This window comes from Drosophila ficusphila, unplaced genomic scaffold, assembly GCF_018152265.1.
Source record: "Drosophila ficusphila isolate 14025-0441.05 unplaced genomic scaffold, ASM1815226v1 contig_412, whole genome shotgun sequence".
Taxonomy (NCBI): domain Eukaryota; kingdom Metazoa; phylum Arthropoda; class Insecta; order Diptera; family Drosophilidae; genus Drosophila; species Drosophila ficusphila.
This window is the reverse complement of record NW_025064326.1, coordinates 4,331,642-4,347,356: the sequence shown is the minus strand read 5'-3', so window position 1 is coordinate 4,347,356 and position 15,715 is coordinate 4,331,642. Positions and strand designations below refer to the sequence as shown.

The window sequence follows — 15,715 nt, the reverse complement described above, 5'->3', positions numbered from 1 at the left end:
ATAACGTAAAACTAATAAAAGTAATATCGATAATAATGACTACGTACTTTGGTATAATATCGTTTTCCCCAGAGCGGTCACACAGTATTCTGATTAAAAACGTGCAGCCGGCTTTAGACCGCGTAAACATAACTAATTTTAAGAATTAGCTCTGATATACATACGTATTTAGCTTAATGAGTCCTAGTAAGATTCCTCCGCTCACCTACAAGGTCGTGGCGGAGTGCTCCGTCTCCAAGGCGAGAGCGGGATTAATGACTTTAAGGTATGAGATTTTATTAGGTAAACAAACACATTCAAAAGTCTGACTAATCTTTTCTGAAAACTATTCGACAGGCACAGTGAAGTCAATACTCCCGTTTTCATGCCCGTGGGCACACAGGGAACCTTGAAAGGAATCCTGCCGGACCAACTCATCGAGCTGAACTGCCAAATCCTGCTGGGCAATACCTACCATTTGGGTCTGCGACCTGGTATAGAGACCCTCAAGAAAGCAGGTGGACTCCACAAGTTCATGGGTTGGCCCAGGGCCATCCTGACTGATTCCGGTGGCTTTCAGATGGTCTCCCTGCTGCAGCTGGCAGAGATCGATGAGCATGGGGTGAACTTCCGCTCGCCATTCGATAATAGCCAGTGCATGTTGACCCCGGAGCACTCCATTCAAATCCAGAATGCCATCGGCGCAGATATAATGATGCAGCTGGATGATGTGGTCAAGACGACCACAACTGGTCCGCGAGTGGAGGAGGCCATGGAGAGGACTATCCGCTGGGTAGACCGCTGCATCGAGGCCCACGCCCGTGATGATGACCAATCGCTGTTTCCCATTGTCCAGGGAGGTTTGGATGTGCCCCTGCGGCAGCGTTGCGTATCCGCCCTAATGGAGCGGCAAGTTCGCGGCTTTGCCGTCGGCGGATTGAGCGGTGGCGAGAGTAAGCACGACTTCTGGAGGATGGTGGATGTGTGCACGGGCTATCTGCCTAAGGATAAGCCGCGTTACCTGATGGGTGTCGGCTTTGCAGCCGATCTGGTGGTCTGTGTGGCCCTGGGTATCGATATGTTCGACTGTGTTTTTCCCACCAGAACAGCTCGCTTTGGTTGCGCTCTGGTGGACAGTGGCCAACTAAACCTGAAGCAACCAAAGTACAAACTGGACATGGAACCCATCGACAAGGCTTGCGGGTGCAGTACCTGTAAGCGGTATACCCGCTCATATCTCCACCACATTGCCACCAACGAGAGTGTTTCCTGCTCCCTGCTGAGCATCCACAATGTGTCCTACCAGCTGCGATTGATGCGGGGCATGCGGGAGGCCATTCAGCGAGATGAATTCCCTCAATTTGTGGTAGATTTCATGGCCAGGCACTTCAAGTCCGAACCTATTCCGGCTTGGATACGAGAAGCTCTGGCAGCTGTCAATATCCAGCTGCCCGCGGATCCGGAAAAGGAAGTTGAAGAGGACCAGAAGCCAAAGACAGAAAAGAGACACGAGGCGGAGGATGTGAAGAAGGAGACGGTGGCCACAAGTTAACATTAAAAACAGTACATTTTCAAGTTTTTACTTCCTTAAAGAGGCATTTCCTTAAAGAGGCATTTGTTTTTAGGAATAGAGTTTTAATTGGCACCTTTAAATACCTTGAAGACATTGGATATACATAATATATGTCATGCACATAAATCTTATAAGAAAAACTTAATAGTAAGTAAGAAGAATTCAAAATACAGTTAATTTTAAGTAGAAGTATATACATTTGTTTCAAATAACATGTACTCCTCAATTTGCAGAAGCTAAACATAAATAATAAAATTTATACACAAAAATTATTATTTATAAAAGTTTTAATCATCTGTCCCTTCCCATTTGTATTCGAGAATACTCAAACAAAGGGTATAAGAATACTGGTTTTCGGTTCTGCTTTGCCTACGTTTTTTCCGCTCACCGTAAAGCGTTCGCGTTTTTACCTATGGGAAAAAGCTCGGCAGTATGACGCATAGTGCAAATCGGTGGCGATCGTGGATCTCGCGTGGAACGGACCAATTCATTGCCCGTTTTTGATATTGTACTTGATTTTCGCTTTTTTCCACGGCGTTTTCTTGATTGTACTTGGCGTACATGTGTGGTAAATAAGAAAAACAAAATTCGGATCGCTAAGAAACCTCTCACTTTTGATTCGGGTCTCCCGCAAGATCGCTCTCCGCTGTTTGGGGGATATATTATTTATTTTTTTCGACTCTCTGGGGTCTTGAGATTCGAGCACCGAGAGAGCGGTGGCGAGAGATTGGGGCAAGTGGTGTGGAGTGGTGCTGCTGGTGGATCGCCAGTCGGTGGTGGATCGTTCAGTGAGTCCCCAAGCGTTGTCGCATCCACTAATATCGCGCTTTCGTCGCGGATCGGTCGGTACTTTATTAACGGTATTGCTGCACGCATCTGGCGGCAATTGGCAAATTGGCAGCGAGAAGCCCGCGCTAATAATACACTTTCAAAATCGCCAAATCGGAGGATCGCAAATCCATATCAAGCATACGCCCAACCACCGTCAATTGTAAGGAGTCCCCCAAATTTATTGGTTTGCAATGACAATTAATCACGGACTTGCAGTGCGTGAGTGTGTGCGTGAGTGCTGGAATGACTCTGTGTGTGTGTTTTTGCCTCGTTTGCCAAATGTGGTAAAAGCGAAATAACAAAACAATTTAAACAATCGTGCTTTGTAATCGTGCTTTTTATGACTCTGTCGCCTTTGTTTATCCCCAGGATTTCGTTTGGAGTATCGAAAACCCTTACATAAAGTATACGCCAAGTATATCTGTAGAGTCCATAAGTGATTTTTCCGCTCGTTTTATTATTTATATTTTTGTATTTGCCATCGTTTTTGGCTTTGGCCTGTGTGTTTTTGAATTTTCATGGTTTCATTTCTTTAAATAAGTTTTATTTTTAGCATTTTTAGTTATTTTTGTGTATATGTTTTTTTTTCGGTTCTCACAAATTTCGCTGCTGCCCAGTTCGCCTGATTATTTTTCGAAATGTTCATGCCGATTCTTTGGAATATTCATGGGCTTTCTACTCTGTGTACACAGAATGTGTGAAAAGATTTGTGTTCGAAATTCGGTTGGGTTAAAGGTGCACATGGTGTGGACCATTAAAAAAAGGAAGAGTTGTGGAAAAGTCAGGTAACCATTTCACTAGCTGTGAATTCGGGCCAAACTTAAACAAAAGTTTTTTAAAAGAGGTATATGTTGACACCTACATATTGTTTATTTATTGACATCCATTCACCTAAGAATTTATAAGTAAAGATTAGCTGAAGAGACCTTCACAAAATTGCCATAAATAAACTACAAAGAAGGTCTCTTTATTTTGTGTGGTAATGTCTTCTCGTTATGGTCATTTTTTTGGCGTCTACTATTGCCTCATTTTTCAAACACTCAAATTTTGTTGGCCACAATTCATAAATAAAAAGTAAACACAAGGCAACCGATTATGATTGAAGGCACATAGCAAAAAAAAAGAGATTTTTTTCGCTTTGATTGCTGGCCTCCAAAGCAAAGTCTTAGCCAAATGGTCAATACCACAAAAAAGGCGAAAAGCCAAATGGCAACAAATTACCACCAAAGAGTGAAAAAATAAAAGAAAATTTTGATGACTGCTGCTAATCATAATCGCACCAGAAATTGTCAGTTTGTACCGTTAGTGGACTCTCTGCTCTTCGGTTTTGCCTAGTATTTATAAATTATGACACATTCGAGAGCCGAAGAGCGATCGAGAGAGTGGTCTTCTGGCTTTCAGGTCTTTTGGGGAGTGTAACCACGGGCAGTGCTCTTTGAACAGCTGCTGGGTGGGCGGCAGACAAAGGGGGCATGGCCCCAGTATTGTTTTGATGGTCGTTGAGCCGCAAAACACATGCAAAATTCGTCATTTCAACAGTACGAGAGTGAGAGAGAAAAATGAAGAAGAGCTCGGGCAATTAAGCAAAGTAATTATGGGGAAAAGAAAACACAAGGAAATACACTTTCGCGCCTCTGTTTTTGCAATTGATTAATTTCATTCTGCTCCGTCGTGCGGCTAAAAAAAGCCAGCCTTAATTATATAAATTAATGAATACTTTTTATATGAGCGGAAATTAAAATACACCTTATCAGCCAATTAAAAGTATTTAACAGAGTTCATTACCAAATGCTAATTTTAAACAATCAGAATTTTGTATTTCCTTAATCAAAACGCAGCTTAGAAACCAGTTTAAATTATTGTACAGAAATTGAAAATAAAAAGACTAAAATACTTACTCTTTTGACCACAATCCAAGTGCTTTTAAAAACAATTCCATTAAAAGCTTTCCATTTGCGTTTATTCGTTAACTTAAATAATCTTTGCAACAACATTTTAATCAATAAACTAAGAAAATCAACAACAATTTCCGCACAAACAACTTTTATTCGAACCAGCTGAAACAAGTTTTTCATTTTCATAGTCACATGCAAATTTCGGTGAGACAAAAATTGAAATTCAAAAATCTTCGTATAGAATATGTTCGCTTTAATAGTTATTCTATGCAAATCGTTGTTTGCCTTTTGCATTTGTTTTTGTTGCGATGAAACCCAAATAAACGGAAATGAAATATTTGCGTGCATATTTTCTGCCTTAGAAATTAATGCTCTTAGCAAATTAGTACGAAATTCCTATGTAAACAGAGGTTCATCTGCAGAGATAAACCACGCCGGAAAAAAGTATTGCCCAACCTCATGCAAATCACTGTCCAAATTGCCGAGTGCTGATTCATTTGTCCAAAGGCAGAAAAAAATTTCTCCAAAATCGAAAAATGTTTAGCTAATGATTGTGTGGGAGATTTTACTCTACGTCCAAAGGTAAACCCGCTTAGTCATTGGACCTATTTTTGCAGCAGATTTGCGGCTTAGAAACACCCACCCCAGCACTGATAATTTGCCGGAATCCATCGACCGTTTTTTGGCCATCTAATGTTGATTTGCCTAAACGATTTGCCTTCGGTCATGGCAAACTTTTCGATTCTTGTCGTACTCGTTTTTCTCCATTTTAAATCTCCGATTTTTGGCAGTATTTTGTCGAGTGTGGGTGAATAAACTTCATGGTGCTTGATCAGTTTCTGGTTGATTTTGAATAGCAAAAAAAAAAACAGCCATCGGGTTGACAATGAATGGGTTTTTGCTGTTGACTTTGAAAAAGAGAAATAACAACATTTAATGATTTTTGTTTGCTTCTTTGAGAGCGAGAGTGAATGGAGTTGAATGAGAGTCGTGGGGATAAAAAGTTTTGACAACCTTGAAATACTAAACTCTTGGAAAAAAGTTGTGGCTGGTGACTGGTCATAAGAATAAAATCAATAAAATATTATGACACATTACTATTCAGACTTTAAACATATGGTTATCTTTTGTCAAATAAATTGTACATCGGTTTTCTATTTTCTAACACTTCTATTTATCTTTCGAACAAACGCTCTAACCAATTAGCTCTGGTTTAAATATTTGATTTGGGTATCGAGTTCATTTATCCAAGGAGAAAAATGTTGACTGTCGCATTAGTAACCGATTTTATCAGCCATATCAGGCCCCAGGCCATTTGACTTTGATCTCCAAAGCAATAAATAACAAATTTGAATAGCCAAACATAAATCACACAACAGTTTGATATCCGTTCATTATTTAATTTCGTTTCTTTTAATTTTATTTCTCCACCTCTCTCTGGGAAATATGAGTATTAGTTGGTTGCAAAACGAGACACAAAATGGGGAATTAAAGTTGCCGAGTCGAGGCATTAATAAATCAAGTTCAATTCAATTAGTGCAATCCGGGGACGACACAAACAATTTTCATTCTGCCCCTCCGCTTGGCCTCTCATAACCTACGACAATTTATAATGTTGCGCAGAAATGGAAAGAAATTCAAATGCAAATTTCGCAAGCGGAATGACAATGAAAACATTGAAAAAGCAATTCACTAATAATGCAGCATGCGAGTGTCCAATAAATTGTTAAACAAATGTTATTCTGTAATCAATAAATGAGCTGCCGCCAGAGTCTGGTGAATAATATATGCGGAAGTCGCCCCTCGAAACACCCACCCACTCGGCCAAACATGTTGTAACTGTCAGTTGGGCGGGGCCATAAAATCCTCTTTATATGGCCGGCCATAATTTCGATTTCAGCATGATTTTATTTTCCACCTTAAGCCCGTAATTTTTGCACGAAACAATGCATACATTGCCCATAATTCAATAAAGAACCATAAAAAGAATTATTGAAACGCGTGCGAAAAGCTCTGCCGAAAAAAAATTATTCAATTAAATCGGCGGAATGTACAAAACATATAAAACACATAACATAATCGCCTTGCGTAACATATTTCATATTTTATTTATCTTTATTCGCTGCCAGCGCGAGGAGGCGAGAGAAAAACTTTCTTTGAATGAAAGAAAATGTTGCCAATGTGTTGGAAAAAATTCGGGAAAAAATAGCACATCTATATCGTTTGAATGTTTGCGACCTTGTCCCCGGTTCGCTCAATATGGCACACATTTGGCACACAAATCGATGAACCGATCCGGAATAGATTTCACGATCCGCTGGCGATTATATGCAAACTGCAGCTGACTAATCTCTGGAATGGGCTGATGCGCTGATCGCATCAATCGTCTGCTGTCAATAGCCAACAAATCTTGTGCCCCATAGTGTCTCTCCGAGAATCGCGATTCAAGGCAGACATTTCGCAGCAATTTGGCGTCAGATATTGCTTTTTTTTTCGCCTCGTTCAAAATTGTCAACGCAACAAGTTTTATATATTCCCGTCTATATATACGAAACGATGTTCCAAGATGAAATCAGTTAAGCCCAAGGCTGAAAACGGTTTTGAGTATGGATTGCCGGTCTGAGTGTTGACATCTTGAATGTTAATGATTTTTTGGGATGCGATCTTGAACTTGAGCAGTGACAGACCTTCGTGCAATTAAAAGTCTCGTTGATGATCGTGTTTATTATGGATTACAGAATGTCGCGAAAGAGATAAGTTTCATAATATTGTTCTTTTTTACTGATTAGTTAGTTTTGTTTGGCAGTAAAAAAACTTTCAGATTTTAAAAAGAGTTTAGAAATGTAATAAACTATTTATTTAACTATGAATTTATTTCCCTTCCCTTTAAAAATTCACTTATCTAAATTATTACCTAAGTGTTTCCTCAGTTTGAATAAATAAAGCGGCTTGATTGTTGTGGTCCTCGAAACCCCAGCTTGATTAACTTTTCACTATGAAAGATCTGGTGATCGGCTGTGGATTGATTGTTCGGGGAAACCGCAGAAGCAGGAACAGTTTTAGATTACAGATGTCTCAACGCCCCTTGATAGACATGTCAACTAATCAAGTTCTAATGTTCTGGGGGTATTCCAACCCCCAGTGATCTCGGCCTGTCGCAGAAATATTCATAAATGTCATCGTCAATTCTAATTCAAACGGCTCATGTTAAACTCAATTGGACACAGAGATCTTCAGATCTTTCAGAGATGTTAAGGTCAATGCAAATTGGCTCGGGAATAAGTTTTGTTTATGAATTCATCACAAAAAGAATATATATACACTCAATATAGATGTGCGTGTGTGGGCAACAAATATTTAAAAGAATTTCCTTGCTTATTGACGTTTGTTTGTCGAATGCTTAAGAATATCAAATAAATGGATAAATACATAGAGCGTTAATTGAACCTGCATTTGCTGTGCTCTAAAGTCTGGCAAATACTTAATTTTAAAGTGTCCATCAATCGATGGACAGGCGATGGAAAGACAGAAAGGGTGAGAAGTGCTCATAGAAATTTCCAATGTTCCGTAAAGAAGCAAAATATTTCTAGCTGGCCGGGCTAAAATTAGTGAAAGGCGTGGGCCGTTCAGCATTGAACATGACCAGGGTCTGTGACGCGTCTTGCGATCCCAACCAGAAAGGCGGAATGGAACCACCTATACACAGCCAAATACATATGTACATATCTTCCGATCTTTGCAGATCTTAGCTGATAATAGAGCGAACGACCAGAGGGAACGACAAGATGCATGTGCCATTATAAAGATAAAGGGAAGGAACATTTTGGAGCAGTATCATAGCAACTAAGCAGGTCCTTGTTATATATGGAAAACCGATAACTGATATTACTGTAGGTACACCCAATCCTTTTAAATAATTAAAAACCTTATAACACTTTAAACTTTAATTTCAGATATTAGAGTACAGTGATCTTGAGTGTTAACTTTTTACCTACATATATAGAACCCGCTCATTCAAACATATAGCACCTAAAATGGGTAAAGATTACTACAAAACCTTAGGGCTGCCAAAAACTGCCACCGATGATGAGATTAAAAAGGCCTACAGGAAACTGGCCCTGCGTTATCATCCTGACAAAAACAAAGCCGCCAATGCCGAGGAGAAATTCAAGGAGGTCGCCGAGGCCTACGAGGTCCTTTCAGACAAGAGCAAACGGGAAGTTTACGACAAATACGGAGAGGATGGTCTGAAGAGTGGAGGTAAGTTATAGAAGTTATTAAAATTAAATTAAATTAAATTTTAGATTAAAATATAGATACCATTTTAAACAAATTTCATGGCAAATGAAATATAAATATATAATAGCTTTATTGACTTACTTATTTTGTTTGTTTATTTTATTATACATTTATTTTCTTTTATTTTAGGCACACGAAATGGTGGACCCTCGAGCAACACGTTTACATATCAGTTCCATGGGGATCCGCGGGCGACCTTCGCCCAGTTCTTTGGCAACAGCAACCCGTTCTCCTCGTTCTTCGACATGGGCGACAACCTGTTCGACAAGAACGTCTTCGACCTGGACACGGAACCCGACTTCTTCTCATCGCCCTTCGGCGGCATTGGATCGCGGCACGGTCTGGGCAGTGCCTTCAGGTTGGTCCATCCGGCTTAACTGTCTACCTTAAACTCTTGCTAATAATTCGCAGGCCCTCTTTCAGATCACACTCCTTCAATGTGCACACGCCGTTCAAGAAGGAGCAGAAGCAGGATCCGCCCGTCGAACACGATCTCTATGTGACGCTGGAGGAGATCTACCACGGCTGTGTTAAGAAAATGAAAATCTCCCGACGCGTCGTCCAGTCGGACGGCAGTTCGCGCAAGGAGGACAAGGTCCTGCAGATCACCATCAAGCCCGGCTGGAAGTCTGGCACCAAGGTCACCTTCCAGAAGGAGGGCGACCAGGCGCCGGGCAAAATCCCCGCCGACATTGTGTTCATCATCAGGGACAAGCCGCACGCCATGTTCAAGCGCGAAGGCAGCGATCTTCGCTACACGGCGAGACTGACGCTCAAGCAGGTGAGTCCTGGATAAAGGATATTCCCTAGGAATATAGGATAGAGGTTTACATTTGAAAATAATAATAATAAGTAGCCAAGATAGGTAGCCATACATTTAAAAATGGAATTATAATTTTTTTGATAGCTAATTGATTGCAATATAATTTCAGAAAAGTCTTTCTTTCCTTCAAAAGAATTATAGAGTTTTTTATCTGAATTATTTATATATAAAATTTTAGAACTTTTGACTGCTTAACTGGATAGTTTTTGATTTTCAGCAACTTGTAATCAACAAATTTAGGTCGCTTAAGATCTCTTCCAATTGACCTCCTGAAAACTAACTTAAGACCTTGCTTCAGAATGATCTCCATCAGATATGATATTCACATGAGAGATCTGCGGGTTTGGGTTCTCACAGTATGGCGCCCAATTAGAGGCGCAGCCAGTGCCTAAATCAAATTGTAATGAAATCAGGCAGGCATAATGCTTATGGCAAATTTACCATATACGCGGTGAGCAGCCAAGCTGCAAAGCACCCGCCAAATTGGTCAACATGGTCAAGTTTCAATTAACGGAGACAGAGAATGGGACTCAGAGAGGAGGAGACTCGCTTTTGGCCAGCAATCTGCTCCCACTGAGGTGTTAGATTTTTACACAGTCGCCAAAGCGCAAAACTTCGCACAACATTTTCCAATATGGTCAGGTCCAAAAACCAAAAAATTACAACGAAAAAGAACAGAAAAAATATCAAATATTTTGAAATACTCAAAACAAACTGAAATGACACGCCACTGAGTTTGCAGTCATGTTAAAATTGTTAATTGCATTAAGTAGATTAAATAGTTGTTGACTTGGCTCCATTGGAGATTTTTAACATTTTATTGCTTGTTAGTGCGACAAATTTAGTAAATATTTTTGGGCTTCTCTCTCGGTCCCCAGCCACTTATGGCATAGTTGGCCAAATATTTTCGTTGGCTCTGTTTTGAATTTATGAATTCCATTTTGGTTTCGCTTTTGAGCTAAAAGTGTCATGTTGTTCTTTCTATATAGAAATATTTGACACGGTTATTTGCTCTCTGTTGATATTGGGAATGGGAATTTAATTGAAATATTTACAGCTAAAGTGCTGATTACATATATATGATAGGTTTAAATAGAATTTACTCAAGACCAAAGTGAATATTTCCTGTGATTTTTATTATAAGCTTGGAATATTAAATTTTATATTTGGTACAAAAAGTTCTCGTTTTGATAGCTTTGCCAATCTGGTTAATAAAGGCCAATAAATCTTAGCTTTTTAATTCACGTGGTCGTAAGATTCTGTTCGCAATAAAGCAGCCATAAGGCAATTGGAGCTCCATATATGTTCATCCACATAATTGCCGACAACGTTTTCAATTTTCTGTCATATTTTGCTTTTGTTGTCGCTGCAGCAGTAAATTTAACGCGACTCATAAATTACATCATCGTTTACGATAAAATTGAAGTCAATGAGTTTCGAATTAATTTTTTGCCTCACGTTTTTGGTCTTGTATTATTTTAATGCATATGGCGAATGATATATAGACTTAGCTCGTTTCAGTTTGAATTTTAAATTCTTATACTCAATTTTGCGCACTTTTTCCCCTCTGGCTTTCTGGCTTAGTGTCTGGGTGTACATATTTTCGAAATGGAAATCGAATTTAACAATGGTTTTGTTTTCAAGTGCCTGCGTCAGAATTCTCGCAAATGCAGCAAACTAAAATTGATGAACAATTCAAGGATGTACGAGTGTAACCAGGACTCCCTGGTTGTAACTGATGGCCAGACGTTGTTGTCTGCCCGAAAGCATTGTCATTCGATTGGTGGCCCAAATGATTCAGTCCTGTCTGTTTTCTTTTTTTTTAGAAAAAAATTGGAAGTTCTATACAAAACCATTTCGTAGTCGAAAACTTCGTTTGCATTTTGATGACAGTTGTCAACTGGGAAGAGGGGAAAGAGTTGGGGCCACAAAAAGAGGCAGAAGAATAATGCTTTATGACATGCGATTGAATGCCCTTGATTTGTTTTCAGCCAAAAAAAAACTCACACCTAAACCTTCACTTCTTTCAGCGAGAGTAATTGTCTAGAGCAGTTCGGAAAATGGGGAAAAGCCAACATAAAGCGGTGAAATATATAGGGAAATTTATGTTTACTGCCTGGAACCTTCCGTTAAGCTGGGCTTGACATTCAGATTTATCATCTGGACCATGATAGCTCTATGACTTTTTATACACAGAAAACAAAACTATATTTATATATTTATAAATTTGAAAAAGCTTAATATTTATTTGAACTTTGTTTGATCATAAAGAAAAGCTCATATGGATTAAGTTTTTTTTGCTGTTTGGTTTATAGTTTTGAAAACTGGTTTCAATATTTTTTTCTAAATTCCTTTTAGTCCTTGTGCCTGATCCCAGATACAGAAGTGCTCGCAAAATTTTATCGATGCCCCGTTCACGTTTTCATTCCCTTTATTTTTGATTCCCTCTGTTTCGCTTTTTATGCTTCGGCTTCCGTAAAAGGTAGCAAAGTATTTAAGCGTTACAGATTTATATATATGTGTGTGTTTCGCTTGTTTTTTTTGGCTGCGACAACATTTTCAACATTTCCATTAAAAAAATATTGATGCTGGTCGGTCGTCATCACGGGGACAGGTTGTTATCGTTGTAGTTGCTGTTTTCTGGGTCTGTCGTCATCAGTTTATGCTGTCATCGCTTTAAATTCGCCACTCGGCAAATACTCAATACTCGATACCCGCCCAATCCGCGATATAAAAGTACTCACATACATATTTAAATATTCATAAGGTGTGCACTTTGGTTTTGTCGCAATTTATTTATGTTTGCAGCGATTTCTTGCTGTATTTATAACTTATTTGTATTTTATTGGGTGAGGCCCGGAGCACATTGACAACTATTTAACACGTGTCCGGCAAGTTCTTTGGTTACAAATCACTTGTGACAAGTTATGGAACGGCGTAAAATATTATATCATCCGTTGATGGGCATCAAAGGGATTGTTTCGGCAGCGGGTCTAGATCAAAAACCTTTTATTTCTGCCACCCATAAATCACTGTTGAGGAAGGGATTGACATTCCAGTTATTGCTTGTTTATGGGCTGTGTCAGAAAGTTTGAAAAATAAAGGCGTTACCAGTTGAAAACGTCGGAATTCGTCCCCAAAAGGATTACCAAAGATAATCTGTCATTTCTGCGGGTTCTTTGGAAAAGATTTCGCACTTCGATATGCTAACAAGCCATGTCGAAATGGAAATGTTCAAGTGAGAAGTTGAAATTATAAGTTATTTTTGTATTGGGCGAGGAATAATTTATTTAAAGATTTTTAAAGACCTGTCTGAACTTCTTTAAATTAATTAAGTTATAAGAGTTTTACTTCATAGGTTTCGAACTTTATCAAATTATCTTTAAGACATTTTCTTTCTGGGAAAAGATTCAATCTGTAAAAGTTTCCTCGAAGTTCGGCAGGAATTAATTGAGTAATCCACATCAATGTCTGGGACCGAAAACAAAACCTGATTGATGCCCATCTTTTAGTGGGCCAATTAAACAAGTCGTATGTCAAAGCGAACAGCCAAAAGCAGTATCAATGAAAATGTCTGGGCCAAGAAAGGGAAAGCAAACAGAAAAGGACATGGAAGTGTGTCAACAACATGTTTAAACACGAATTAGGCAACATAAAAAAGGATTTACAAATGTTATGTTCGATACGAAAGCAAACAAGGAACTCGGAAAAATGGGGAATAAAAGCTCGAAGGAGCTGCAAAAAATCCTAAGTGGGTCGGGGCACCTAAACAGGATTACCCAGAGAAGATTGATAGATCCCACTCGACAGTGGGACTCATGTGTTGTGTTTGCTCATTTCGGGTTTTGGGGGGAAAAGAAAGCGGAATCGAGTTATTTGGCGGGGTATTTGCTGACCATATTTGATTGATAAGCCAGGAAAGTATATAAATAAAACAAAAGGGAGGTAAATACAGGACATGATTGGCGACAAAATGTATGTTATGTGAATCAATATCTTTACCAAAATGTTTGGGAGTACAACATTCAGTTCTGGGCAGGAAAATCTCTTGAAATTCTATCAAATAAAAATAAAATAAATCCTCTTTATAATTTCTAGGCTCTGTGCGGCGTTGTCTTCCAAGTTCCTACCATGTCCGGCGACAAGTTGCGCATTAGCACCATGCAGGAGATCATTAAGCCGAGCACGGTGAAGCGGATCCAGGGATACGGACTGCCGTTTCCCAAGGACACGACGCGCAAGGGCGATCTCCTGGTAGCCTTCGACATCCAGTTCCCGGAGAAGCTGACCGCCGCTCAGAAGGAAGTGCTCAGGGACATGTTATGAGCGACGACTCAGACTCAGATTCACACACAGTCCGAACCCGGATCGGATATAGTCATCTACACAAACAACACCGCACTAAAACCAAACCGAGTCCATCTTTCAATCTATGTCCTACTCATTGTTTAACACCACATCGAGATCTTGCTCCATTTTGCTTGTTTTTGTGTTCAGTGAAGCGTTTGCACATTTCTTACAGGAAACTCCTTCTTAACAATCGGTTTTGCTCATCTGCGCCACCAACTCGTTTGCATAATATATATGTTGACCATAGTTATTATATCATTAATTCTTAATTTATTTGTCTAAATTAAAGCTACATTTAATAAAATTACACACACGGAATACATGTGGAAGAAAAAACAAGCGAAATGTGAAAATGTTTGATTTTGAAAATATCTTAAAAGGAAAACATGACTCTTCCTGCATTTTCTGCCGAGTCATGTTTCTGCAATTGCAAAGTTTTCCCAACCCACGAAAAGGAAAAGTGAAATTTTCGTTTGGTAATCGCAAAGCGTTTGCCTAATTAGCTGCCGTTTCCAGTTCCCAAAAAAAAAACCCTCCCATGTCAAATGGAATGCTGCTCGTTAAGTCATTAAAATTGCATGAAGTCAAAACTTTATGGTCTGCAAAGTTTGCGTCAAAGCCGAACTAACCCAAAAAAGGAGGAAAATTCGAGCGAGGCGAACGAAAAAAATGAAAATGGCGCAGAAGAATGGGCAGAAGTTGGTTGAAGAAGCGAAGAACGAGACCAACATCAAAGCTGGCAAATGGTAATTCGTTTAAAAAGAAAGCCGGCGACAGACGGGACATAGACATAGACGCATTTCATTTGCAGACAATAAACAGGCAGTACCGCCAGTAGCAACAACAACAACAACAACAACCAGAACAACCAGAGCAACAACAAGAGCCACAACAACTCGAGGGCAAAGTAAATAAATTAAATTTTGAACAACTCTTTGCATACAAAACAGCGAGAAGGAATGCCTGGCCGAAAAAAGATTCTCCAAGCTTGCTCAGATTTCAAACACATGCCACCAGAGGAGCAGAGTAGGAGGACGAGCGAAAGGACCACCAGGATGAGCCGGGATGTGCAATGGATACGGGACGAAGTCGAGTCGAGTGTTCGATCCGCACGTGCCTGGAACACTCCATGGACCTCTGGCGCTGACTCTGTAACAATTCGTTGCGATTTTCCACTTATTTGCTGGAAAACCAAAAAAGGAATAAGCACCACACTGTTAAAATTTCGTAAAAAAGTGGTTGGAAATTATAATTTGCAGAATACAGTGTTACCATATTGGTACAAGTATCAGTTTAACAATCAATACCTCTATCAAAAATACTTTTTTTTTGTAAGCTGCGTTGCTTAAAATATTTCTTTGTTTGTCTGTTTTGTAAATTTCTTTTTAAATTCCTTATTTTTCTCTGTGTATTGTCTACCCAAAATTCCAAAGAAAACCTCAAAGTAGTAGGCCGATGCTGAGGCTTCGGATGAGCCAGCAAGAAGTTGGTGGTAGCATTAGCATTTGGGAGCAGGAGACGGAGGCCCAGTCAAAATCACAGAAAATCATCGACAACTGGCAAATGTGTGAATTGAATTTTCAAACAATTTTCCCCCCGTGCAAAGAGTGCAGTTGCCTTCATCGGGCTGCTTTCCCAGTTTCAGTTTCAGTTTCTGTTCCTGGCGCTTTTCAATTCCTCTCGCCCGCCATTTCCCGATTTTCCCGCTGGCCGAAGGGAACGTGCATGATTTGAGATTTGATTTGGGCGGTGGCCACATTACAGTCGCTAAGGCTAAACCTCGACTTCCGCCTCGATGTCCTGTGCTCGTTTGAAGCGGCCTTTAAACATTTCGCTCACGTCTCGGATGTTTATGCCATTAGCGTTTAAGTTGCCCATACAAAATGCGACTCGTAAATAAGCAAGCGTTTCTTTGTTTAGCTTTTCCTTCTTGTTTTTCTCCGCCAAGGCAGAGGTAATCGATGC

General features: G+C 39.7%; 2 protein-coding genes across 4 annotated transcripts; both read left to right on the top strand.

Moving 5' to 3' along the window:
- The first annotated feature begins 90 nt into the window (after positions 1 to 90).
- Positions 91 to 1,821, top strand: LOC108101330 (queuine tRNA-ribosyltransferase catalytic subunit). Its single transcript, XM_017205639.2, has 2 exons — positions 91 to 265; positions 337 to 1,821. Exons 1-2 carry the CDS (start codon positions 177 to 179, stop codon positions 1,529 to 1,531), a joined length of 1,284 nt encoding a protein of 427 aa, XP_017061128.1. The 5' UTR covers positions 91 to 176; the 3' UTR covers positions 1,532 to 1,821.
- Positions 1,822 to 2,001: 180 nt separating this feature from the next.
- Positions 2,002 to 14,095, top strand: LOC108101319 (dnaJ protein homolog 1). Of its 3 annotated transcripts, none has more exons than XM_017205625.1 (6): positions 2,002 to 2,120; positions 8,021 to 8,168; positions 8,232 to 8,538; positions 8,707 to 8,935; positions 8,989 to 9,358; positions 13,499 to 14,095. In XM_017205625.1, exons 3-6 carry the CDS (start codon positions 8,313 to 8,315, stop codon positions 13,724 to 13,726), a joined length of 1,053 nt encoding a protein of 350 aa, XP_017061114.1. In that variant the 5' UTR covers positions 2,002 to 2,120; positions 8,021 to 8,168; positions 8,232 to 8,312; the 3' UTR covers positions 13,727 to 14,095. The 3 variants fall into 3 exon arrangements, with proteins under 3 accessions (XP_017061114.1, XP_017061115.1, XP_017061112.1); XM_017205626.2 differs by lacking the exon at positions 2,002 to 2,120 and adding an exon at positions 2,181 to 2,543 and having other exon boundaries at positions 9,001 to 9,358; XM_017205623.2 differs by lacking the exon at positions 2,002 to 2,120 and adding an exon at positions 2,182 to 2,543.
- Positions 14,096 to 15,715: the final 1,620 nt, after the last annotated feature.

Coding starts and splice junctions, on each gene's coding strand:
- LOC108101330 (XM_017205639.2), top strand. CDS start 177: ATGAGTCCTAGTAAGATTCCTCCGCTCACCTACAAGGTCGTGGCGGAG. Junction 266..336: donor GCGGGATTAATGACTTTAAG/GTATGAGATTTT, acceptor ACTATTCGACAG/GCACAGTGAAGTCAATACTC.
- LOC108101319 (XM_017205625.1), top strand. CDS start 8,313: ATGGGTAAAGATTACTACAAAACCTTAGGGCTGCCAAAAACTGCCACC. Junction 8,539..8,706: donor GGATGGTCTGAAGAGTGGAG/GTAAGTTATAGA, acceptor CTTTTATTTTAG/GCACACGAAATGGTGGACCC. Junction 9,359..13,498: donor CGAGACTGACGCTCAAGCAG/GTGAGTCCTGGA, acceptor TATAATTTCTAG/GCTCTGTGCGGCGTTGTCTT.